This window comes from Rhynchophorus ferrugineus, unplaced genomic scaffold, assembly GCF_030347505.1.
Source record: "Rhynchophorus ferrugineus isolate W39M unplaced genomic scaffold, kcgeb_rfMv2 rfM11, whole genome shotgun sequence".
Classification (NCBI taxonomy): domain Eukaryota; kingdom Metazoa; phylum Arthropoda; class Insecta; order Coleoptera; family Curculionidae; genus Rhynchophorus; species Rhynchophorus ferrugineus.
The window spans coordinates 9,433,430-9,459,664 of NW_027472590.1; the positions used below are offsets into that span (position 1 = coordinate 9,433,430).

Genomic DNA, 26,235 nt, shown 5'->3' on the forward strand with positions numbered 1-26,235 from the left:
ATTGTACGAAAAAAAAATCGACATAGCACCCAAAATTCCTAGCCATAAACTATTAGTAATTCAAAATTAGAATTAATGAAAATTAAATATAAAGTAATAGTATGAGGAAGTAAAATATCGAAAGAAAACCATACGCAACAAAAAAAGTATAGCCTAGAAACCTATTAAATTAGCAGCACAAATACATTCATTAAATTATAGTGTCCGAAATATATTAGAAATTTCCTAAATATTCATGAGAACTGAAATAGTCATCAGTTTTATAATAAGATTTTATAAAATATGTCTAGTTTAATAGACTCTGGGTTATCGAATAAGTTCCCAGAAAAAAAATTAAGAATATTTAGTTGTTAAAAGTACTTATATAATATAACTTTTCTTATATTCACTACAATTATTCTATTCCCAACCATCTTCTGGTATATTCCGAAAGTGAATGAAGCCGGATATTACCCCTAAATTGTTGAATTTTGTAAGCATAATTTTGATGGAATTTTTTTTCTTCTGTAAAAATGGTATTTTTTGGGACATTTTTCATCCAACTGTTTGATAAAGTTATAATAATAAACTGGGTTTATTTTCCTACCAATTGGAGGTCATATGGGAATAAAAAAATCGCATCGTATGAGCATCTCAACAATATGAGTGAGCATCTCAACAATATGAGTCTAAATGTTATCCATAGTGACAAAAATACTCACAAAATACTTATATCTTAAAAATTGCTCCAAATAGTGTTAACAAAGTCTAATATTTAGCCCAATTGTGGAAAAAGTCAGGCATATTTTGAACAGCGATATTTTTACAAACCAACCAAATTTTGTTACCAAAACCAAAAGTTTTACCGCATCCTGCATACTCACCAAACTTAGCGCTTTCTGACTACCGTTTGCTTCGATCAATAGTTTGACTGACACTCGGTTGCGAAAATGGCGTACCTCAAGGTTCCGCGCTGGCCCCAGCATTATTTAACCTCTTTATTTCAGATCTGCATTTTATGATGACGACACTGCTTTTTTCACGGCCTCCAGGCTCGGGGTTACCATTTAAGAACCTTTAGAGGAGCAGCTATTAATATTGAAAGTTTGTTATACTCAACCAGGTGAAACGACTTCAAGTTTTCCAAAATAAGCTCCTCAGGAGGATGTTGAACGTTCCACGGCTTGTCATAAATAATCAAATTCATAGCGAAATTTACACTACAAAAATCAACCATTTCATACATCAATCCTTCTACAAACAACAACTCAACTCAAGTTCTTCAGAAAACGCGCTTGTTCGCGAGCTGGTGGACATGCTGAGAAATTAACACCGTGTCACCGCTAACCTCCGCTTTTTCAGGCTGAAACAACCTCATGGGTTGCTGCAGTCATAACTTTTGCCCCCATGCGATAGCATTCAGTCGTGTGTTAACTCAAGTTCGGGAATCTATATTTAGTTTTACCAGCAGTTTTTCTGCCGGGTCATTGTGGTTTTAGGCCAGAAAAAAAGGTTGCTAACTAGTTAGGTACCAAACCAACATCAATATATCAACACTGTATAGCCACATTACCAGAAAGACAGAAATAAGTTGTAGAAATAGTACCGTGTTTTTTTAATGAATGCCTTTTTAAATTTAAAACATGATCAGAATACATTCAAACCCCTTACTGAGAAACGTAATATGTTAAATCTTCGTTTCTAATTACTTTAGCATGCCTAGTGTTTATATAATATGTCATGACGTCCACAATACTACAGGAACTATCTCTATACATTCACATTCCTAAATAATTAAAAAATAAAGGTCAATACTGTTTATATAAACATAACAAGGGTGTGTTTTCATCGCTGACACACCCTGATGTTCAAAGATTCCCAAGGATTATACATCCTCTAACAATAATAAATACGGTGGTCAAGAATTTGTGACGTTATTTCGGTGAAATTCAAATAAATATAGGACAAATTCAAATATCGTAGATTAAGGTAGCGTCTGATCTATTATAGAAAGCGAACAAACAAAGAAGACCAACACAGTCCACTGAAGCAAGACGTTTCAGTGTTGTAATCGTCGTTCCTCGAGAGTCGGTTGTTTTTTCTGGTTAGTTGTCGAATTTATTCGATAATTATAAAGAAATGATGGCGCAACGGAAGAAATTTCACTTCCACTGTGCAACACATTTTTCATCTCTATTAGTTGATTGTTCAATGATTTAACGGTAAAAAGAACTGTCATCAAAGTATATGTTAGTATGTTGAAAATATACTCTTATAGCTATAAGTGTAAACGATTTAAGTTAATTTTGAAGTACTTCTTATAAATTTAAAGTATTAGCATGAAAAATGGTCTTAAGAAAAACCATCCTTTTATTGAATTAATTCCTTTTAAGGTAACTTCGAAAATATTATGAACCGACTTCAAAAATTAAATATGGAACTCACTAAAAAGCCTAAATAATAATCAGACTTAGATTTTTAAAACCAAAAAAAAACGTTTTATAATTAGATATGTACATAATAATCGTAATCTTATATATAAAAATGAATCGCAAAATATGTTCCTAAGCGCATAACTCAACAACGCCTGGACCAATTTGGCCAAATCTTTTTTTAAAATGTTCGTTGAAGTTCAGGGATGGTTTTTACGGCGAGAAAAATTAGAATTATTGCTGGAAAAACCCTAAAAATAGCCCTTTTTGTTTGAATTTGTTTCGTGTATCAGTTGACAATTCATCTGTCATCTGTCAAAAGTCATCTGTAACAGACAACTTTTTTTTTTTAAATTTGATATGACTTGAACTCAAATCCTTTTAATCCGTACGAATTGTTTTATTTATTTAAAATTTTTTATTTGTTTAAAATTTAATTCAAATTTTAAATAAATAAAACAATTCGTACGGCTTAAAAGGATTTGAGTTCAAGTCATATCAAATTTAAAAAAAAAAGTTGTCTGTTACAGATGACTTTTGACAGATGACAGATGAATTGTCAAGTGATACACGAAACAAATTCGTATATCGTGTTTTGTGCAGAGTGTTTAGTTAGTTAGTGTTTGTTTAGTTCGTGATTAGTGAAAAAATAATTTATATTTGATATGCCTCCTATAAGACGAAGCAATTTAGGTAGAAGAACCAGAAATGCTATAAACCAAGCTAATTACCGATCTAATCGTACTGCACAAGAACGTGACGACGGAAATGAACGTGAAAGAATTCGGATATCACAAACGCGTGAAGCGCGAGCGCGACATTCAACTAATAATCGCGCAAGTTTGAATCCAGCTGCTTTCAGTTACGATGTGTCAATTGACTACAGTAACTACCAATGTGTTGTTATTGGTTCTATGAACTTGGTTTGCTCACACTGTAAGGCATTAAAATACAAAAACGAAGCCAATGGATTGTGTTGCGCAAATGGTAAAGTGAAATTGATACAATTGGATCCACCACCAGAACCATTGTACTCATTGGTTTCAGGAATAGGAACAGATTCTATACACTTTTTGACACATATTCAACAATATAACAATTGCTTTCAAATGACTTCATTTGGGGCAACAAATGCAGTTCGGGAAAATTTTATGCCAACTTTCAAGGTATGTATTATAGCAGTTACTCATAATTATTTTAGCGAACAAAATTTTCTGTCACCAAAGTTAAGATGTGTTACTAATCTTCAATTTCTTAATCATTACGAAATATATCACTTAGTCATCATATTATATGGTGATTCAGTTTCAGTGACACTTTTATTATATTTTATATTTGATAGATATTAGTTAAAACTAAATATATACTTTTTAAGATCAAATATTATTTAAGTTTGATCATTGACAATCCATTAATTTATACCACACCATAATATTTTTTTTATTTACAGATACAAGGGCAAATATATCACAGAGCAGGTTCACTGTTACCAGTGTCAGATAGCGACAACAAATTCCTGCAAATTTATTTTATGGGCAATTCACCACAAGAAATTGATCTGCGTTGTGCACATAACAATTTAGTAAAAAGGTCTATTGTAGAACAATTACAAACTTTATTTCATCAACACAATCAATTGATTATATTGTTTAAAACTGCCCTGGATCTGATGCCATCCGATAATCACAAAATTGTAATCAGAGCTGATAAAACACCTGCAGGTCAACATACAAGACGTTTTAATGCACCAACTATTGATGAAGTTGCTATCGTTGTAGTTGGAGAAAACTTGGAATCCCGTGATATTGTTTTACATCGTCGGAATTTTCAATTACAACCTATAAAGGAAACACACCGCTCATATGATGCACTGCAATATCCCATTATATTTTGGCAAGGTGAAGATGGCTACGATTTATCAATAAAAATGATAAATCCCATTACAGGTAACTAAAATATTAGTTTAGCTATGGCGATAATATCTCAGTCACTATATTATGTATTTGAATGTTATTAAAACAAAATCTGTTTACAGGTTCTGAAACCAACAAAAAAGTCAGTTCAATGAACTATTATTCATACCGCCTAATGATTCGGGAAAATGCAGATAATCGCATATTGAAATGTCGGCGATTATATCACAAATATGTTGATGACATGTATGTTAAAATTGAAACGGAGAGATTAACATTCATCAGGTTGAATCAAACCAAACTCCGATCTGAAGAGTATATTCACCTTCGAGATGCGATTAATACTGATGGAAATGCACAGAATGTCGGTCGGATGACTATTCTTCCAGCAACATACATCGGAAGCCCTCGGCATATGCACGAATATGCTCAAGATGCCATGTCGTATGTTCGTCATTATGGTACAGCAGATTTGTTCATCACATTTACATGCAATCCGCAATGGATAGAAATTAAGCAGGAGTTATTACCTGGGAAATCATCCATTGATCGTCATGATATTACAGCCAGAGTCTTTAGACAAAAGTTGAAATCTTTAATGAATTTCATCGTAAAACATAATGTGTTTGGTGAGACACGCTGCTGGATGTATTCTGTGGAGTGGCAGAAACGAGGATTGCCACATGCACACATTTTGATTTGGTTGGTTGAAAAGATAAGGCCAAATGAAGTTGATGCAGTGATATCAGCTGAAATCCCTAATGTACAAGTAGATCCTGGATTGCATGAGGTAGTTATCAAAAACATGATACATGGTCCCTGTGGAACTCTTAATCAAAATTCACCGTGTATGATGGATGGTAAATGTTCAAAACGATATCCACGGACATTAATATCGGAAACAATTACTGGTAATGACGGTTATCCATTGTATCGTCGCAGATCGACAGCAGACAATGGAAAATCAACAATTGTCAAATTAAATTAACAAGATATTGAAATAGATAATCGTTGGATTGTTCCATATTCACCCATTTTATCAAAGACATTCAAAGCACACATCAACGTTGAATCTTGCCATTCAGTGAAATCGATTAAATACATTTGCAAATATGTAACCAAAGGGAGTGATATGGCTGTGATTGGAATTGGTGCAGAGAATTCTAATGATGAAGTTACCCAATACCAAATGGGCCGCTATGTCAGTAGTAATGAAGCAGTTTGGCGAATATTTTCTTTTCCTATTCATGAGAGACACCCTTCTGTTGTTCACTTAGCTGTGCATTTAGAAAATGGACAAAGAGTGTATTTTACAGCACAGAACGCAGTACAAAGAGCTGCTCAGCCACCATCTACTACATTAACCAGTTTTTTTGAGACATGCCAAAACGATGATTTCGCACAAACATTGCTATATTCTGAAATGCCAAAATATTATACCTGGAATCAATCCTCAAGGAGATTTATACGACGGAAACAAGGAAAACCAGTTCCAGGATATACAGATGTATATTCCACCGATGCGATTGGCCGGATTTATTCAGTACATCCAAGCAATGATGAATGTTTTTATTTACGACTGCTATTAGTCAATGTACGTGGCCCAACATCATTCCAACAGTTACGAACTGTTGATGGTGAATTGTGTGGATCCTACAGAGAAGCCTGTCAACGTTTGCAATTGCTTGAAAATGACGCTCATTGGGATCAAACTCTCAATGATGCTGTAATATCATCACACGCTCATCAAATACGAACATTGTTTTCTATAATCATATCTACATGCTTCCCATCAAACCCAATTGATTTGTGGATGAAGTACAAAGATTATATGTGTGATGATATTTTGTATCAAATACGGAATAGAATGGGAAATCCAAATATACAAATCAGTGAAGAAATTTACAATGAAGCATTGATTTCAATTGAGGACATGTGCTTGATAATGTCAAACAAACTATTAATTCAATTAGGCCTGACAGCGCCCAATCGTCCAATGCATGACGCTTTTAACCAAGAGTTGCATCGAGAAAGACTGTATGATCTCAACGCTTTGAAAGAATAAATTCAAACAAATCTTCCACTGTTAAATGAACAACAGAAGTATGTATTTGAAACTCTTATGAAAGTAACAAATGATGAAACTGGAGGGATTTATTTCTTAGATGCACCTGGTGGTACAGGAAAAACTTTTTTTATTTCATTAATATTAGCAACAATTCGCTCACAAAATAAAATTGCACTTGCACTCGCTTCGTCGGGAATCGCAGCAACTTTGCTTGAAGGTGGTCGAACAGCCCATTCAGCACTAAAATTGCCATTAAATATGCAAAGCAATGAAACTCCAACCTGCAACGTTTCGAAGAACTCTGCAATGGCAAAGGTTTTGCAGCAATGTAAATTGATTGTTTGGGATGAATGCACGATGGCACATAAAAAATCTTTGGAGGCTTTAGACAGAACCTTAAAAGATCTACGTAGCAATAATAACCGATTTGGTGGTGCAATGATTTTATTAGCAGGAGATTTTCGTCAAACATTGCCAGTGATTCCACGATCAACGCCAGCTGATGAACTCAATGCATGTCTAAAGTCCTCCAATTTGTGGAAACATGTTAAAGTACTTCATTTAAGCAAGAATATGCGTGTCGAGTTGCAAAATGACCAATCTGGAAACATATTCTCTAAACAACTCATTGACATTGGTAATGGCAAATTTCCTATAGACATGTTGACGGCTTGCTTTTGCTATGACTATAAACAAGTCCCAGGGGCAATCATTAAGTGTTTGTGGTATTAATCTAGAAAACCCATGTTTCTCACATGGTCAATTGTATGTTGCCTGTTCCCGTGTTGGAAAACCATCAGATTTGTTTATCTATGCGCCAGGTAATCAAACAAAAAACATCGTATACCACAAAGCAATATAATGATAATAATAATAATAATTATGATTCACATGATTAACAATAAAGCGATTACTTACTTTTCAATCCTTATATATGTTTTATTTAATTATTTTTTATTCACAACGCCCTATCACCAGGGTGATGGTTCTGTTCAGGAGAATTTTTTAAAGTACGTAGGCACAAAAACTGCCACATTACAAATCTTTTTGACAGGACGAAGTCTGTCGGGTCAGCTAGTAACTAAATAAAAATAAACGATAACCTTATTTAACCTATCTACTACATGTATTTTATATTCTACTGTCATGTGTCTATGTCAATTGAAAACTCCCCGGCCTGACATATAGATTGCGCTACTAGAATTAAATCCATATGTTTTTTTGGTTAGCCCTAACACTCACAAGATGCGTGTATAAATTTGACAGCTATCGGATCATTAGTTTGTAAATTATAGCATTTTGAGTACAGCAACTTTTGTTATTGCGAAAAAATTGATAAAAAGGAATTTCTCGTGTTGATAAAATATTGCTTTTTGAAAAGGAAAAATACAGTTGAAGCAAAAACTTGGCTTGATGCCGGGTTTCCGGACACTGCCTTAGGAAAATCGACTATCAAGGATTGGTATGCTAAGTTTAGACGTGGTGAAATGAGAGATGAATCAACTGCTTACAAAGGTTTACATGGGATGGGAAATATCAAAATTAAGGAAAAATGGCTTTTATAAACATTCGTTACACAAATTCACCGAAAATGCTATTTCGAACTATTTCAATATCATAGTTTCATGGTTTGCTACTCAGAAAAAGTGGATTTGCTACGACAATCCCCAGTGAGGGTTGTCCTGGGAAAAAGCCATGGGATAGTCAAGAAGAGCCATATACATCGACACCGAAGAGAAGAAGAAGATAGAGAAACTATATTTGAATGAATATGTTACTACAGTTATCTAGTGACCTCAGCTAAAAAAACTGAACAATATATCACTGCAAAAAATGCCAGCAATTGCGTATAAGAGATAATACAATATACCCGTGCATTGTCTTGAAGGAACAACGCTTTTTTCTTCACCAAATGTGATCCTTATTGCTTTAAATCAATCAAAAGATCATTTCGCAAGCTCTTACCAAGATTCGCTGGTGATCCATTTTATCTTTTCAATAAAATCAACAAATGACACAGCGTGCATCCCAAAAAATTGTCGCCCACCATTACAGGAAACTTGGCCTTCTTTAGTGCACGTTCACATGAAGAAACCCAATGTCTGATTGTCTTTGGGTCTCTGGTAGTTTAAGATATGCTTCGTCTTGAGCTTGTACAAACACAACGGATTCCGTAAACCACTTCTTCGCCGTTGAAATTAATGGTGCAGAATCCCCAATTCTTTCCTTAGGTTCGGTAATAACTTTTTTTTGGTGCTGTGTTTGAATGGAAGCAAATGAAATGGCATGAAGAATACTTGCAAATTAAAATTTCAATTGCCAGCACTAATCAAGCTGCGACTGGAATAAGACGAGAAATTTTTGAAAAATACCATCAACTTATATACATGAGAGTGCTAAATCACATTGTGAAGATTTAGTCGTAATCGACCTAGAGAAAAGTGGTCAAATCCGTATTCTAGTCAAGCTGCAGTGAACATTGAACAGGAAACCTCAAACCTGAAAAATATTTTAGTAAAGTTTAATGAATAATAAATAAACTTTGTGGATTCATTAATCATTTTATAGAAAAAATCATATTTCATATGTCAGTCTGAATTGAAAGCCTTTAAAGGCAACAAAACAAAAAAATATTATGTTAAAACTATGAATATGTATAATGCTGATGTCTACTAATTTCGGTTAAAAAATTGAATCACGAATTGCAACAAGAATGACTTGCAATAGCAAACACTAGGCAATACAATGCAGATTACAATAGTTGTGAAGAATACACTTATTCAGCTCGAACATCAAGACAGTATATTTATCAGGCATATCGAATGGACCTTACAAGACCTTAACAGTTGTTCAAATCTATGCAGCATAACTTGGTCGGCCCAAGATTTCGAAAGAAGTTCGAAAATAAATCACTACAAGAACTAGCATAGTTCCTTAGATGGTTTCACTAACTTACCGGAAAGATAGCGTGGAAAAGTTAGAGAATATTTTAATCAACATATATTGTACCAATTCTTCTCAACAAAAGATATTTCTAAAGTGATCAGAAAAAAATGCCTAATGGATCAACCCAAGTTAAACCACACTAGTAGCTCAACATATGGAATAAACATAAACTATAATGAAAAATAAATACTACAATTATAAGTAAATGTTTCGTTGAAAATATCATTATTTCATTATATATCTATCAACTGAGTTTTCTTTAACAAAGATAAAATACTATTTCAGATTTTACAAGAATTGCTTGGAAGGACATCTCAAGAATTTGTTAGATCAGAAAGGAATTCAAACTTTGATGCATGGAATGTTACGTCATCTAGACTGAATATATATAACACGGTGCATTCTTTTGGTGAAAGTAAATTTTTCTAGTCAGACACAACTACTTCTTGTTCTTAACTTCAATAATTTCAACATTCCGTAGATGCAAATTATGTGCTGTATAGTAAGAATAATATCAACCCTCCAATTCAGTTGTCAATGTTATCAATGAAACTTTCGGCATGGTAACTTTCTTGGGGTTCTTATTTTTAATTTTTATGCTATTGTTTTGTATATTTTCAATATGAATTAATTGTGACGAAACGAAATGCAATTTCAAAGTTTTTTGGGAGAAAAAATGCAGATATTCTTATTTTTGAAAGCCTGTTCTACAATAATCATCAATTATAACTATATTTCTGATAGGTTCTGAAATCCAAGGTTCAACCCCGAAAAATATAAGCCCTTCTCAATATATTTGTGATCTGAAGAACCTTATAGAAGAATCCATGAAGATCCCTCAAAATTAATTCACTGCTACAGAATCTCATAAAATTTAAATTGACCCATTTCACCAATACATAAGATGAAATACCACGTCATTTTATGATGTTTATATTAGTCACTGCATCCAATTCATGACAATTAAAAGTTCTACGACTCTACTATTACATTTTCTATAGCTCTGCGGCCTTCACCTTGCCCGCTCGTCGCGAAGCACATCACCTGACAAAATAAACAGATTTCACTTTCGTATATGATAGGAATCACAACACTAGACAAAGCAGAGATTACCAAAGCACGGACTTTCACCGATTCGCGTTTGGTATACGCGAACGCTCGATGGATACATTTTTTTCTCTGCCGCACACAAGTACGACGACGTCGAGTAGAACGCTCGGCGTACATACGGTGAAAAGTGGTTAAATAACGAGGAAGTAGCCGGTCGCAGTAAACATATGGTCTAGTAATACCCGTATATTAAGTAAACAATAGTTTTTAAACAAATAAGTGAAAACCACGATCAAGAGCTCGATATACAGTGAAAAAACTTCTTTTTATTTCTCAACATAATCTCATTTTCAAAGCAAAAATCCTTGGTTTAAACCCGAGGTAAAATCCTTAGCCCAGGAAAAGAAGAAAGGTAACCCAATGTTCAAAGCATCTCAGGCACCAAAAAACTGCATTAACTAGATAGAGAATAATAAAAATAAAAAAGAATATTGGTAAAGTTTTATGGTACATCCAAACGCATCTGGAAAATACTCAGAGCGGTAAACCGAGATATAAATGAAACGATGCAAATAAACAACACACCAGCAAACTAGTGGATTTGTTACAATGTTATAATGAAATAAATTAGAAATATTCAGACAACATCTCCAACGAATTGCTAAAGTGTGGGAGACAAGCTATACAAACAACTTGATGTACTAAACAGCTAGATACTGAACAAAGCAATAATACCAAAAAAAAGGAAAGCAGGGTCAGCATCCCGTTGTTTAAAAATGGAAAACCTAAGACTCAGCCAAGTGCCTAGAAAAATCCTTGTTGTAGGAACGAATAATCAACAACTTTACATTGGGTGAGGAACAACAGATATTTTAGAAAACCCGGTCAGCGATAGGCCCAGTGTTTGTGGCTATGGCAAGTTATGGAGAAGACAACAGAATACAACCAGCCAACATACCTATGTCTTCTAGACAAAAGCGATTGACATGGTACGTCTAGCAGGGGGTGTAACAAACTAACGAGGAAATAAATACACCCAAACATAATAGAGACCATGAAACACTGGGAACACTACCACAATTAAACCAAGGACAATTATAACAGAAGAAATAGAAGTAATCAATGGCGTAAAGCAGTTCACTACTTTTTATCAGCATAATGGACAGAATAATAAAGCAAGTTCGTAAAGAACACCACGGATATAAGGTGGGACGACACCACCACATTTTCTGATGATGAAATTATTAGCAAATACAGAAGACGGACTGCAATAATTATTACAGACTTTTAAAAAAAGACTGATAGTATCAACGTGGAAATATCGACCTCTAAAACAAAGAGAATGGTGATTTCCAAAAAACCATGCAGATGCAAACTGGAACTAACAGGTCAATGGAAAAGTCCCCGGCCTATCATAGTAAAACGCATTTTTTGGCAAAGTTAGTTTCTTTTTATTCAACATAATTCCCTTCAAGGGTGATACACTGATTATAGCGACCTTCCAACTTTTCTATACCATTTTTGTAGTACGATTTGACCTTTGCTTCATAATACGCTTCAGTTTCGGCGATCACTATTTCATTCGACGAAAATTTCTTCCCAGCAAGCATTCTTTTGAGATCTGAGAACAGGAAATAGTCGCTGGTGGATAGATCTGGAGAATATGGTGGATGAGGAAGCAATTCGAATGAATTTTTGACACGATGCATTGTCTTAGTGAAGCATCACTTTCTTTTTCTTCAAATGCGGCCGTTTTTGGGCGATTTCACCCTTCAAACGGTCCAATAACGCTATGTATAAGTCGCTGTTTATGGTCCTTCTTTTTTCAAGGTAATTAATAAAAATTATTCCATGCGCATCTAAAAATACAGGCGCCATAACCTTGCCAGCCGACTGTTGCTTTTTCCCACGCTTTGGAGCGGGTCCATCGTATGCAGTCCACTCGGATGAGTGCCGATGGGACTTCAGAATGAAATTATGGAGCCATGTTTCATCCACTGTCACATATCGGCGCAAAAAATTGGGTTTATTACGCTTAATCATCTTCAAACACTGCTCCGAATTATCAACTGATCGTTGTTTTTCGTCAAAAGTGAGCTCGCGTGGCACCCACTATGCACAGAGCTTTCTCATACCCAAATATTCGTGAATGATATGATGTACACGTTCAGTTAATATCTTTAGAGTGTTTGCTATTTCATTCAGTTTCAATGTACGGTCATTCAAAATCATTTTGTAATTTTTTTTAATGTTTTCGTCGGTAACAATCTCTTTTGGGCATCCAGTGTGTTCCGTTCACCGTCTTCGGTGCTCATTTCACCACGTAAACTTAGCATACCAATCCTTGATGGTTGATTTTCCTGGGGCAGTGTCCGGAAACTCGTCATCAAGCTGAGTTTTTGCTTCAACTGTATTTTTTCCCTTCAAAAAGCAATATTTTATCAGCACGCGAAATTCCATTTTATCCATTTTTGTTCATATTAACAGAACTTTCTTCACTCTAAATGCTATAATTCATAAACTAATGATCCGACAACTGTTGTGCTGATATTTGAGGGTTGGGGCTAATTAAAAAACATATGGATTTAATTCTAGTAGCGCCATCTATGTGTCAGGTCGAGGACTTTTCAATCGATGCGTTATGTTAAAACTAAAGCTTTTCTCAGTAAATTAATTTTTAATTTGCTTTAAAATTGTTTTTCCTTTAAAATGTGCATTTTATTATATTTGGCAGATGTAAACGAGCGTAGGGGGGTCAAGAAAAATTTGTTAAAGAATAACAGATATTTCAAAGTATAAATTCTTGTTTTTGAGACAAAACTTATTCAACGATCTAGAATATGGGTCATAACATATTTTAAATTGAGTTGTACGGTTGAATTACCGTATCTTTTTCTGGTTTCAATTTATTTTTATTGGGCTGAAAAAAAAACCTTTTATTTCCACAAATTATTAAAATATATCGGTATTTTTAAATAGCCAGTGTTCTTCTCGGTTTTTATAATTATGTATTAATGAAAACTGAAGCGTATTATGGCCGGCTGTTACTGTTATATCAAGTTTGTTTTTTGAACTCAAAGCAAGCTAGTTCTTAGACAATAGTGAGTCAGAAATCCGTTAATTTTAGTTGTATATAGTAATAATTACAGTACAAAAGGTTTAGTTTGTGATATTAGGGACTTGTATGAATTCTGCGCCATTTTTCTTAAAGTAACTGAGGAAATCATTATTTTTAATTTCATATTGTTTTAGACACAGTAAATGAAATTATATACATTTCCATTTCATTGAATATACGAATGAAATATATGAATGGAAATAGTATATATTGAGAAATATAGATACAATATAAATTAATTAAAATATTTTTTGTATCATTGTTTATAATTTTTGCAATATTTCATCATTTGCAATTGCCATGCGTCATCAAAATGCACTATGTCTAGTGAGTACTTGAACTCCAAAGAAATCTGTTCATTTTGCCTAGTAAGCAATAAAACCACAATTTTGATTATGTTCCAAATTGCATTTTCAGACAATACGCGTGATTTTCTACGGATCTTTGACTATAATCATTGGATCATTGCATATACACGCTTGGAAATAAATGTTATAAATGTAAATGTTATTAAAAGCAGAGTTTTCTGGTAGTTTGATGTGGGTTTTCGTCCAATACAATCTTTAAATCATTGTCTTTGGAGTATTTTGTTCCTACCTAAGAGTTCTTCATCATTGACTTCACAATTACTAACTTTAAATGCTTGAAACCAAAGCCGACAATGTGGATATGTACTACTACTACTTACTGTCCATTTATAGCACTATTTTTTCCTATTTTTCAGACAATTTACAGATTCCATTCCATTCTCAAAATAACGATGTATCCTCATTCGTATCGACCCAAATTTCATATTTTCTTATGAAATTAAGCTCTGCTCAGATAGATCACGATATAATCGCTAATATGTCGAAAAAAATAGTAATCAAAAGAGTAACATCTGGAGAATACGGCAGGTGGGGTAGCACATCTCATCTTAATGTTTCTAAATATGTTTTCAGCGGTATTACATGTTACACTATTGAGCTCAAACCTATCAATTGTAGTCTATGGTTTCATTGAGTAATGCAATCAAATCCACATCTTTCTCGATATTTTGGCCATCCAGACCGCACATTGCCTTAGGTGTCGAAATTGCGACTTTTAAAACATCGAAGCCAGTATTTGCAGACATCATTCACTGACCTTCAGCCTCCTTTTTCTTAATTTTTTTTATATATTTTAAAGTCTCCTTCTACCAACTATAAATTTATCTGGACTGGACCTACAGTTTAACGTGGGCTCCGAACCACGGTCCTCAGCATTAAGCCTACCGACTGGCGAGCGACCAACTCTAGAAATCATCACAGAAGACATGCGGTCTTACCCAGCCTGGTTACTGGCGTGACTGGGATTATTTTCCTTGTCGGATTTTAGACTCTTGCCTAGGGCAATCACAAATTGTAAACAATCACAAACATATATTTAACATATATTTAACAGTAAGAGGGCCGTCCTATCGCCTTTACCACTGCGCCATCAAGCCGGCATTTTTTTTTTAAATTTAAGTAAAATAGTTATACAAACGTATTTCCAACGCACTGAAAAATATATTATTCAAACATCGACGAAGTGATATATACTAAAAAGTAAAACCGTCAGTGAGGCTTCAACATGAAATTAGTTACAAACGTACTCGATACCATTTAATACACACTAGCACCATCTGTTGTAAAGCCTTCAAAATTAATCTATAGGCCTGATAACAGTATCGATATTTCTTCACTCCAACCCTAGTTTTTGAAGCGAAATTAGGTTTTAATATCGATATTTTCTCCAAAACAATTAGAATCCGAAACTCAAGTTCCATAATCTGTTTTAGAACTATCATATGTACTTTTATTTTATTATATTTTGACCGTTTTTTAAAATGAAATGAAGCTGATTCTTGGAGAGATGGTTTACAATATAAAACCCTTTACTTAGATTTATGACAGTATATCGATGCTGATATCCATCTCAACAGAAAAGAATGTTTGCTAAACCAACCAATTCAGAATTATGGAAATGTGTGTCAACAGTGGCGTCATCTGGCGATGTGGTAATCCGTTGGTCGCTTGATTAAAATCGCCCGAAGCAGTTCGCAAAAAATAATTAGCCTTCAATGATGCTTTTTATGTAATATCTGATTGAAAACGGTTATTTTTGCCGGGAGTCGCGATGATGAAAACTGGTTCCGATTTATGGGCTTTCTCCTCGACAGATGTCGATGGGTATGCGTAAATATTAGCGAGTAAGTGAAGATGGAAAAACAACGTTACGTTATTTGGGGTATCTTTAATTGCAACTTGGTTTTACCAGAAGAGAGAATGTTGCAATAACTGAATGTCACTGGTACTGAAATTTTTGTCATTTAATTATATATGACATAAATATCAAGAGCCATATGTTGGTAGAAATTACATCTGTATATATTTCCATTTATTATTACGACTGTCATTCAAAACTTATCGTAACCCAAATTTTCTTGAATATATTTCCTAAATGATCTGTTTAGTTTAGTTTAGTATATAATGTGGATTTCTCAATTGATAACCCCAAGTTCAAGAAGAGAACTAAGACCGTTCATTATTCCCTGGTATTGTTGAAGAATAACTTAATCTGGTCTTTACAACGAAAGGTTTATACTGGCAAATAAGTTAATATCAGGCACAATAATGTTAATGCCGGCTTGGTTGGCGCAGTGGTAAAGGCGACAGGACGGTCCACCTACTGTTGCGATATTCGCAGGTTCGAATCCTGCTGGGGCATGGTCGGAAATTTACGTTTGTAATTGTGTAAAAATGTTCCCAGTCACGCCAGTAACCAGGCTGGGTAAGACCGGATGTCTTCTGGGATGGTCTCTAAGTTGGCCACTCACTAATATGTAGGTTTAATGCCGAGGACCGTAGTTCAGAGCCCATGTTAAAGTGTAGATCCAATTCAGATAAACACTCGTTGGTAAAAGGAGACTTTAAAATACATAAAAGAAATAATGCTAGTAATATTTAAATAATACACACTCCAAAACTAGACCAGAAACTCTCCAACGTACATTAAAAGATCAGAGTCTAGTAGATAATGTTAGTTGATTTTTTTACGTATTTTCTCATTTTATTTTACATTTTTTAACATACTAAATGTTGTAGCTCAAGTTGCTTGCGAGGATTCTAAAAACAGATAATTCTCAAAATTAATTATTGTTAAGTATACTCAGTTTAAATATTAAATGCTTTAAAATAAACACTCAAGAATACAAAAAAAAATATTTGTCACAACCTAATGTTTAACTATTTAATAGTAAATGTATGTAAAGTATATGTTACACTAAGAAACCTGTCAAATTTTTCTGAGCATTGAAGGAAATCATAGAACAAGCCACATAGAGTCAACTAATACCATAACGATTAGTTCAAAGAAGTGAAAAGAATGAATTATTAGTAAAATATTTTACATTTATACTAGGCATGAATCAAAAATAGAATAAGACTATAAATTTAAATATAAATAAAGAGACAACAAAGTGGAAAGCTAATGAACGTTAACTTTAATATCACAGACTATTTAATAGAGCTTTATTTATTTACGACAAAATCTAATCGAAATCTCGTAGTACTCAACGACAAAATCTAATCGAAATCTCGTAGTACTCAAAGAGTAAGTCGATAAGCACAAAATACTTCTTTAACGATAGAGACAGTAATATAAATAATAAAAACCAAAATTATCATATAAAATTTAGATTATAAAAACTGCATGATGTCCAGCTAGTCAAAATGATGAAAACTTTACTCGTACAAATCAATAGAATACCGAAAATATGTCTAATTATTATGATCAGTTTTTTGTTGTAAACAGTTGACTCAAATGATGTTTTCAAAAACAATAGGGTATTAAAAAACAGAGGCCAAGAGAAGACCAAGGCTGTTTAGTTTTCGAATAGGAAGAATATATCAAACAATAGGAGTATACTATGAATAACTAACCATTGGACTATGCGAATAAGACTATGAAATTTCATTTATATCGGTACTGGTCGCCCATGTTGTCAAATGTCTATAAAATTCTTCAAAACACCAGTGGTAATAATTAGAGGTTATGAGCCAGCATCTCGAACCAATTACTTCGAATCGGAACCAGATAAATATAAGCCTATAAAGTGTGCTAAAGACGTAACCATGGATTTTTTTGTCTCCTATGATTTTATTTGGAATATTTTTAACGTATTGCAGCTGCACTTTGTGATTGCACTGCACAACATAATTTAATACAATTATTTCAAACTGATAGATAGATGTAATCCATCCCTTCATACACTGTTAGAAGACACAGGATTTAATATTGTTAAAATAATCCACTAATTGGTCTAACGAAACTTCCACATATTGCCTTAAAATAATTTAGATATAATTAATACGATAAGATTTGTTATTTCAATTTGTGTATCTAGATGAGACTATCGAATTTATATGGGACGTAACAAAGAATTACTTTAACGTGAATAAATTTAACGTGAATCTATACATATCTATTAACTTATCTGCTTTTAAATCATCTTTACCGATACAATTTAATTTAACAAATTCCTTAGATGTCGACATACTATACGACATCTAAAGAAGTAAAGAAGTAGAAAGTTTTATTTTCATTTTCCACCAGTGGTTACAAACAAGACAAACACCTTTTCCATTATACAAACATTCCATTTACACGTAACGAGCACGATCTAATAGTGTTCAGTTTCATCAATGTTTAGCACTTTCGTAAAATTATTTTTCGAATAATTATATTCATATAATCACCGTAAGTATTACGTTGGCATCTTCGACAAAATACGTGTTAAGGAAGTGGCGCTTCGGGCCAAACACTTTCGTTACGATCTGGTTTGACTCACGTAGAAAGCAACGCGATACCCCAGACTTATGCAATATCATATTTCTGTGAATTTAATCGATCCAAAACAACATTTATGGGTAAAACTAATAACGTGTGGGTTGATCTTAATTTTCTTTCGCGTTATGTCAATTACATCATAGAAAAAATGAGATACGTTTTATTCAAAAGTATAAATCATCTAGTAAAACGTTTTATTCAAAAGTATAAATCATCTAGTAAAACGAAATTAATTTACTCAATATGTACATAATAATCGTTGTAATAACTAAATAAAAATAAACAAAAACCTTACCTATATACTACACGTATTTTATATTCTACTATATAAACACAATTTAGCTCAATACCTACCTAAACCTATTTTTCTGTTTACAATATTATTTTAACTACTACCTTTCATCACTTTGTTGAAGTCGGTACGAGCAACAAATTAAATTTGTTTTGTTCGTAATTTAATTTTGTGTATATGACATAAAATTATTTTATTATTTTTGTATTGTTTGGGCTTGGCACCAAACTAGAACAACAACAAAAATTCGTAGCCCCCGACGGAAATCGAACTCACGACCTCCGTGTGAAATCTGAGCGCTCTAACCACTACACTATAGAAGCAGTTGCCTGGAATATTTCTACGGCTTCCCATATGATACGGTTAGTGCTTAAATATTGCAAAATTGTCAAATCTGAGATTGCAAAAAACTACCACAAAAAATGGGACTAAAATGAAATTGTGGAAACAAAGAATCCATCTAGTATCCGGCTAGATATAACATCATCATCAAAAGAGAATAAGAGTATAAGCTTCGCGATAAGAACAGAATACTTCTTTAACGATAGACACAGTAATATAAATAACCAAAATAATCATATAAAAATATAGATTATATAACTGCATGATGCCCAGCTGATTATGAAAGAAAGTGATGAAAACTTTACTCGTCCAAATCAATCTAATACCGAAGATATGTCTAATTATTATGATCAGTTTTCTGTTGTAAACAGTTGACTCAAATGATGTTTCAAAAAATAGGGTAGGGTAAATCAAGGCTGCTTAGTTTTTCAACAAATACGAGTATACTATGAATAACTATAAATAAACTATTGGACATTTACCTCTAGTCGATCTGTTCGAATATCTACAAAATTTTAAACATATGTTAAGGCTATCTTTTTCAAGCGAATTCTGTTGTATTGAGAATAATTGTTATCAATATTATATTTATCAAGATTAAGCTTCTGATACACAAAGAGATGCAGACGATGAATGTTCAGTATTATCGTTCTTATCAGTTTGATTTCTAAAATAATACTAATATCACATATCAATATATTTTTATTTACATATTTTCAAATAAAATGTTTTGAAAAAGCCAAAGGACAAACAAGCATTTAAAAATATAGTCCACGCATTTACAATAATGTGCCTCATCAACAAGGCACACAAACTGCAGAAACTTGAAATCGAATGGCATATCTGCCGAAATCATTCAGTTTTTTCAAAATACAGATTTTCTTTTTAAAATTGTGGGTTCGATGATATGATTCATCTTATTCTCACTGAAAATTTGGTACCATCAAAATGCCACGATGATTGATATTTCGACCAAGAATGATAATTAGTCTGCTGGAAAAGTGCCAGGCACATATACATACAAATCTGAAACAATATTCTTCGATCCAGGAAGTAAAAATCCGCGACCTCTCTTTAATGCATCATTATAATAAGGCTTCTTAACGATATCGGCATTGGACGACTTTATAAAGAAAAACATTATCGTAATGGTCCGAATGACTTAATAGATTTGTTTATATTATATGTAATGCACGTGATTCCTTGTGCAACGACCACTGACTGAGTTATAAAGTGGTACTCTTGCCCAACTTGGAAAAATGCAAAGCTTATGTGAATTGTTATAGCTATTTGTTCAGATTGTATATATAGATATAGTAATTAGATTAGTAACACTCCTTATTACAAAATTTATCCGTTCTTATCTTGGAATCTTTTTTCTCGAATGTAAATTTTCATTAAATTATTGTTGATGTTAATGTTCATGTCTAACTTACGCAACTTATTATACCCTATTATAAGCTATTAAAAAAGCTATTCTTAAAATTGAATGCTTATATGACATTTAGTCTTTTTTAATGAATTATACATTAATTAATGCAGATTCTTTGGTAAAGACTCGATCAATTAAATTGTAAACTGGAAAATTCATTTAATGATGATAATTTTCTTCACAAAGCATTCTATTTTCAATTATATTTAAACGTTGAAAAGTATGTCTTTTTTTGGTAATAGAACAATTTATTTTTTAAGATTTTCAATGGTAAAAAAAAATCTGTTCAGTTTATATTGATTATTTTTTTTACATGAATGAAAAGTTTGGTAATCCGCTGCAAATTTCTTATGGTTAAATGCGAATAATTGTTATTGAATTTGGAGTTACTAACAGATTGGTTAATAATATTGTTACTATAACTGATTGTTCTCATCGAGACAATTTTTATATGATGAGAGTCGGAAGGTACAAGGTCTGCACTTTTGTTATAATTATTTATAACAAATTTATAAGTACACCATTTTATTTTTGTACTGCATTAGAACAAAATCTGAAACAATATTCATCGATCCAGGAAGTAAAAATCCACGACCTCTCTTTAATGTATTATTAGAATAAAGTTCTTAACGATATCGGTATCTGACGACTTGATACAGAAAAACATTATGGTAATGGTCCGGATGACTTAATAGATTTGTTTATATTACATATAATGTACGTGATTCCTTGTGCAACGATCGCTGACTCAGTTATAAAGTGTTATATATATATATATATGTGTTATATATATATATATATATATATATATATATATATATATATTATATGAATGAAAAGTTTGGTAGTAAATTTCTTATGGTTAAATGCGAATAATTATTATTGAATTTAGAGTTACTAACAGAATGGTTAATAATATTGTTACCATAACTGATTGTTCACATCGAGACAATTTTTATATGATATGAGGCGGAAGTTACAAGTTAGTTAAATTTGATGAATAAGCTGAACCTTTGTTATAATTATAAGTCAACCACCTTATTTTTGTACTATATTAGACCAAAGATAGAGGAATAACAAAATTATTCAATTAAATTCTTGCAATAAATGAGCTAAATGGTATAAAATTTTAAAAAAATTTAATGCTGTGTCAAATATTATTTTATTTCACAAAAAGAAGTATCGAAGAATTGTTGAACGACGAGAACAAAATTATATTAAGAGTTTAGATTATTCTAATGTAAAACAAACCCATACGTCAAGACGATTTACTTTTTATTTATCTGTTAAGAACTACATATTTTACAACAAATTGATAATCACGGTTATACTAAACGAAACATTGTAACGTTAAACCAACTCTATCGGCTAGTGAAAGTTAAAATAATAGATTCTGCAAATAAATCAATCAAAGTTCAGGTAAAGGTCGTCGATTGTAGGCTATTTATTATAAATCTTCCTAGAGCTATAATGATTTTAGTAGGGAAAACAATTTAGCCAGCTTTCCACGAACGATAATCTCAATTAATTTATTCATTATCGACGTAGTTAGATAATGCTGCCTGATTTCATGATATAAAATGGTCATAAATGACATTAGTTAATTACGTAAAGTATTTACGTTGATTGAGCAGTATTTTAACGAAAGTGTCTTTTAATCGCTTCCTATATTTTACGTCATATACAAATAATAATTTTGATAAAAGATTGATTAAGAAAACTGTCCAGTTAAACAATTTAATTATTAATAACTAATAGATTATCATTAATTTCTGTTTCACAGAGTAATCTGTCAAAGAGTTAAATACTCCGAATATGTTGTACTAACTGTAATTTACAGGAGTATTAAATTTTTGTTTTAGAGGAAGTACAAGTGAACTGTGTAGAGCTTTTGCCGAAGTGTTTGACGATTAATCTTGAGAGATGCTTTATTTTCTTCTTTATTCTCTCCATTTTTTTAATCTTCATTAATAATTAAGAGAGCAGTAGTAGGTTTCAATATTTTGAAATGGCGATTTTCTACAGAGTTAAGAAAAAGGAATATTCCATGAGAACCTCAAGCTTGAACAACCATATTTACATCCTCAACATAATTAAATTTAAAACATTAGATATTTTAATGACATATGTAGAATATTATGATTTAAATCTCAGAAATTGTTTCAACATTTAAATGCAAGACCGTCAAGTAAATTTTTCGACTTTACTTCCATAATTCTTATAAAATTAATTCTATTACGATATAACTATTTTGATACCAAAGATGAAACCACTTTTAGTTCTCCTTGTGGAGTGTTTTAAATTAACCCAATAAATGTGGAAATTATGCATTAAAAAAATAATAGTCCTATGATATTTTTTTTGTATTAATTTGTGATACTGTGCTGACATACTTTGTAAAATTTACTGCATTTATAACTAATAATAATTCATATTTATATTTGATTTTCATACATAAATAATTCTATGAATATTTATAGATAAATGACACTGTGAAATTTTCCTTGCATTAAACGATTTGTAGGTCCTTATTTGCAATGTGGTTCCCCAAGTGATACCATGTACGTTCATCATGTTTTATTCCAAGTCCTGACCTTACCTAAATATGTATAACAAATATATGTTTCTGATTTTTCTTAATATTTATCCATCCAAGTTTTCTAGCACTTATACTGTACTTATATCGTTCCTTTTACTACCTGAACTACTTTACTTAACTGATTGTAATGGTACTACCTCTGGTCTTGTACCTATATATATATATCTATATATATATATCTATATATATATATATATATATATATATATATATATATATATATATATATATATATATATATATAGGTACAAGACCAAGGTGATCTTCACATTTGGCAGAATCTCAAAATGCAATAAAAGAAGAACCATAAGCCAAAGCATCCGTTTGGATAACGTCTCAAAAAGAGATCTTAAACAACTAAATATAATAAATTTTAAAAATAATATACGTCTCTACTTATTTGGTAGAATAAATTGTCAGATCCCTAGTCCACATTTGCTTGTACTAAAATTTTAACTAAAAGAGAAATAAATTATTGCAAAACGAGATGGCCCACATATTAGGCTTCATCAATCGCTAATTTAGTAGTATGTGCGAGTGCTTTGTCTAATATTTTAAGTCTTGTATATAACTGTTTTACAAGTCACAAGTATCTATATTGGTGATAGCTCTAACTAAATTACCCTGTGTTTGAAATTCAACGATTTAAATCCATTTCAGGCAAAAGAGATTGATAAACACAAATATACAGATTTACAAAAGGCAGTCATAGTTAAATTTAAAATAAGAATTTAGAAGTATTTCTTCCACATACCATCCTCGTTGCTAAATATTACGTCTAAAACGGAATGATTAACATGATTTTCACTTAGAACCCATCATGATGGTAATTAAATATTCTCAAAGAGTACTGGTACGCCCCAAAGCACTAATCCATTAAATAAACTAATTAATAATACATTAAATCATATATATCCATGTGACTGTATTAAGAAAAACAAATATAAGTCATTTACATTTTATTTATTTATCACTATTTATAAAAAATACTGGTCAACGTTAAACGTGAAAAAATTGTTACTAAGCCTCAAACCTTTAGAAGAAAATATGAGCATAAAGTTAGCCTTTCTCCTGAGCAATAATCCAGAGAGAAATTATATATATATATATATATATATATATATATATATATATATATATATATATAGGTACAAGACCAAGGTGATCTTCACATTTGGCTTGTAAAATGCTCTAGTGTAAGAATCTCAAAATGCAATAAAAGAAGAACCATAAGCCAAAGCATCCGTTTGGATATCGTCTCAAAAAGAGATCATAAACAACTAAATGTAATAAATTTTAAAAATAATATACGTCTCTACTTATTTGGTAGAATAAATTGTCAGATCCCTAGTCCACATTTGCTTGTACTAAAATTTTAACTAAAAGAGAAATAAATTATTGCAAAACGAGATGGCCCACATATTAGGCTTCATCAATCGCTAATTTAGTAGTATGTGCGAGTGCTTTGTCTAATATTTTAAGTCTTGTATATAACTGTTTTACAAGTCACAAGTATCTATATTGGTGATAGCTCTAACTAAATTACCCTATGTTTGAAATTCAACGATTTAAATCCATTTCAGGCAAAAGAGATTGATAAACACAAATACACAGATTTACAAAAGGCAAATCATAGTTATTTCTTAACAAGATTTTCACTTAGAACCCATCATGATGGTAATTAAATATTCTCAAAGAATACTTGTACGTCCCAATGCACTAATCCATTAAATAAGCTAATTAATAATATTAATTAATAAATCATACATATCCATGTGACCGTCTTAAGAAAAACAAATATAAGTCATTTACATTTTATTTATTTATCACTAATTATAAAAAATACTGGTCAACGTTAAACGTGAAAAAATTGTTACTAAGCCTCAAACCTTTAGAAGAAAATATGAGCATAAAGTTAGCCTTTCTCCTGAGCAATAATCCAGAGCGAAATTATATATATATATATATATATATATATATATATATATATATATATATATATATATATATTAAAACCTTAATGTACTATCTACTACACTCTTGAAAACTGTTTGAGAATATAATTCCTAATTTGAATTGAATATCAAACTTATAACTGTTTTGAATAAATAAATATAATTAAAAACTACTTTTTCTTTTTTTTCTTTCTATTTTTTCTTTTTCTGTTTTTTCCAGCAAAGTTTACATCAAGATTCATTTCGAGATATTTAGCGTTGTTGCTGTATAGAATGATATTATTATTTATTGTTATTGGTATCAAGTGTCTTCTGTGTCATTCACAGTATGATATTAGATGTAAAAAAAATGTATAAGCTTATATATATATATATATATATATATATATATATATATATATATATATATATATATATATATTAAAACCTTAATGTACTATCTACTACACTCTTGAAAACTGTTTGAGAATATAATTCCTAATTTGAATTGAATATCAAACTTATAACTGCTTTGAATAAATAAATATAATTAAAAACTACTGGTTCATTTACTTACTGATCAATTAGGATTATGGTCACGAAGATACAACACCGAAATGACTGTCGCCCGTTTCACTTTCTATCCATCATTGAAATTGCAACAGGATCAACAAAAGTTCAGTTCAGTATTAAACAGCACTGGCCAATCTAAGCACGAATATTAAAATCCATGTCCGAACCGATAGCCCACCGACAGACCCACCAACGAAGAAGTTGTGGATGATGATGTTGATGATAATGACCCAACGTAACTAAAATCGAACTCTACGCTACCGCCGAATACTATTAGATGCGGCGTGACCGAAATGGTACTTTTCTTGCGCCAAAGTAAATGGGTACTGTTTTCATATGGTACATAGGTACCACTCTCCGTCTGCTCGAAAGTAGGAGAAATGAAATGGTTGGACACGAAAGCTGCAAATTGTTAAGTAACCTTTTCTCGAATGTATAACTCGGTTTTGGCAATGTTTTAACACTGATGACGCTTAAAGAATATTCATAATAACGTACTTCTTGGAGCAAATCATGGTTTGTAGCTTGTTTTTCAATATTATCCGCAATAACAGGAATAATATAAAATAAGACACTTTTGAAACATTAAATATATTTAAATATCATTATCTACCTTAATGTATCATATAATGTTTAATAAAATCTCTATAATATTAACAAAATCATAAAATACAAATTATTTTTAAATAATAGGACTAAAATTTTT

At 31.9% G+C, this 26,235-nt stretch overlaps 1 protein-coding gene across 2 annotated transcripts in view; it reads right to left on the reverse strand.

Annotated features, from left to right (window-relative positions):
• Nucleotides 1-25,857, reverse strand: part of Ugt50B3 (UDP-glycosyltransferase family 50 member B3) — a 38,492-nt gene extending 12,635 nt beyond the window's left edge. Inside the window, exon 1 of one of the 2 annotated variants that reach the window (XM_076418456.1) lies at nt 25,534-25,857. Coding sequence is in view for 1 of the 2 variants with exons in the window: in XM_076418455.1 (XP_076274570.1) it covers nt 10,355-10,379 (25 nt within the window). In the remaining variant the exon portion in view is untranslated. Of the gene's footprint in view, nt 1-10,354; nt 10,395-25,533 lie in introns of those variants that run through there. The other variant, XM_076418455.1, reaches the window with a different exon arrangement.
• Between the last annotated feature and the right edge of the window lie 378 nt (nt 25,858-26,235).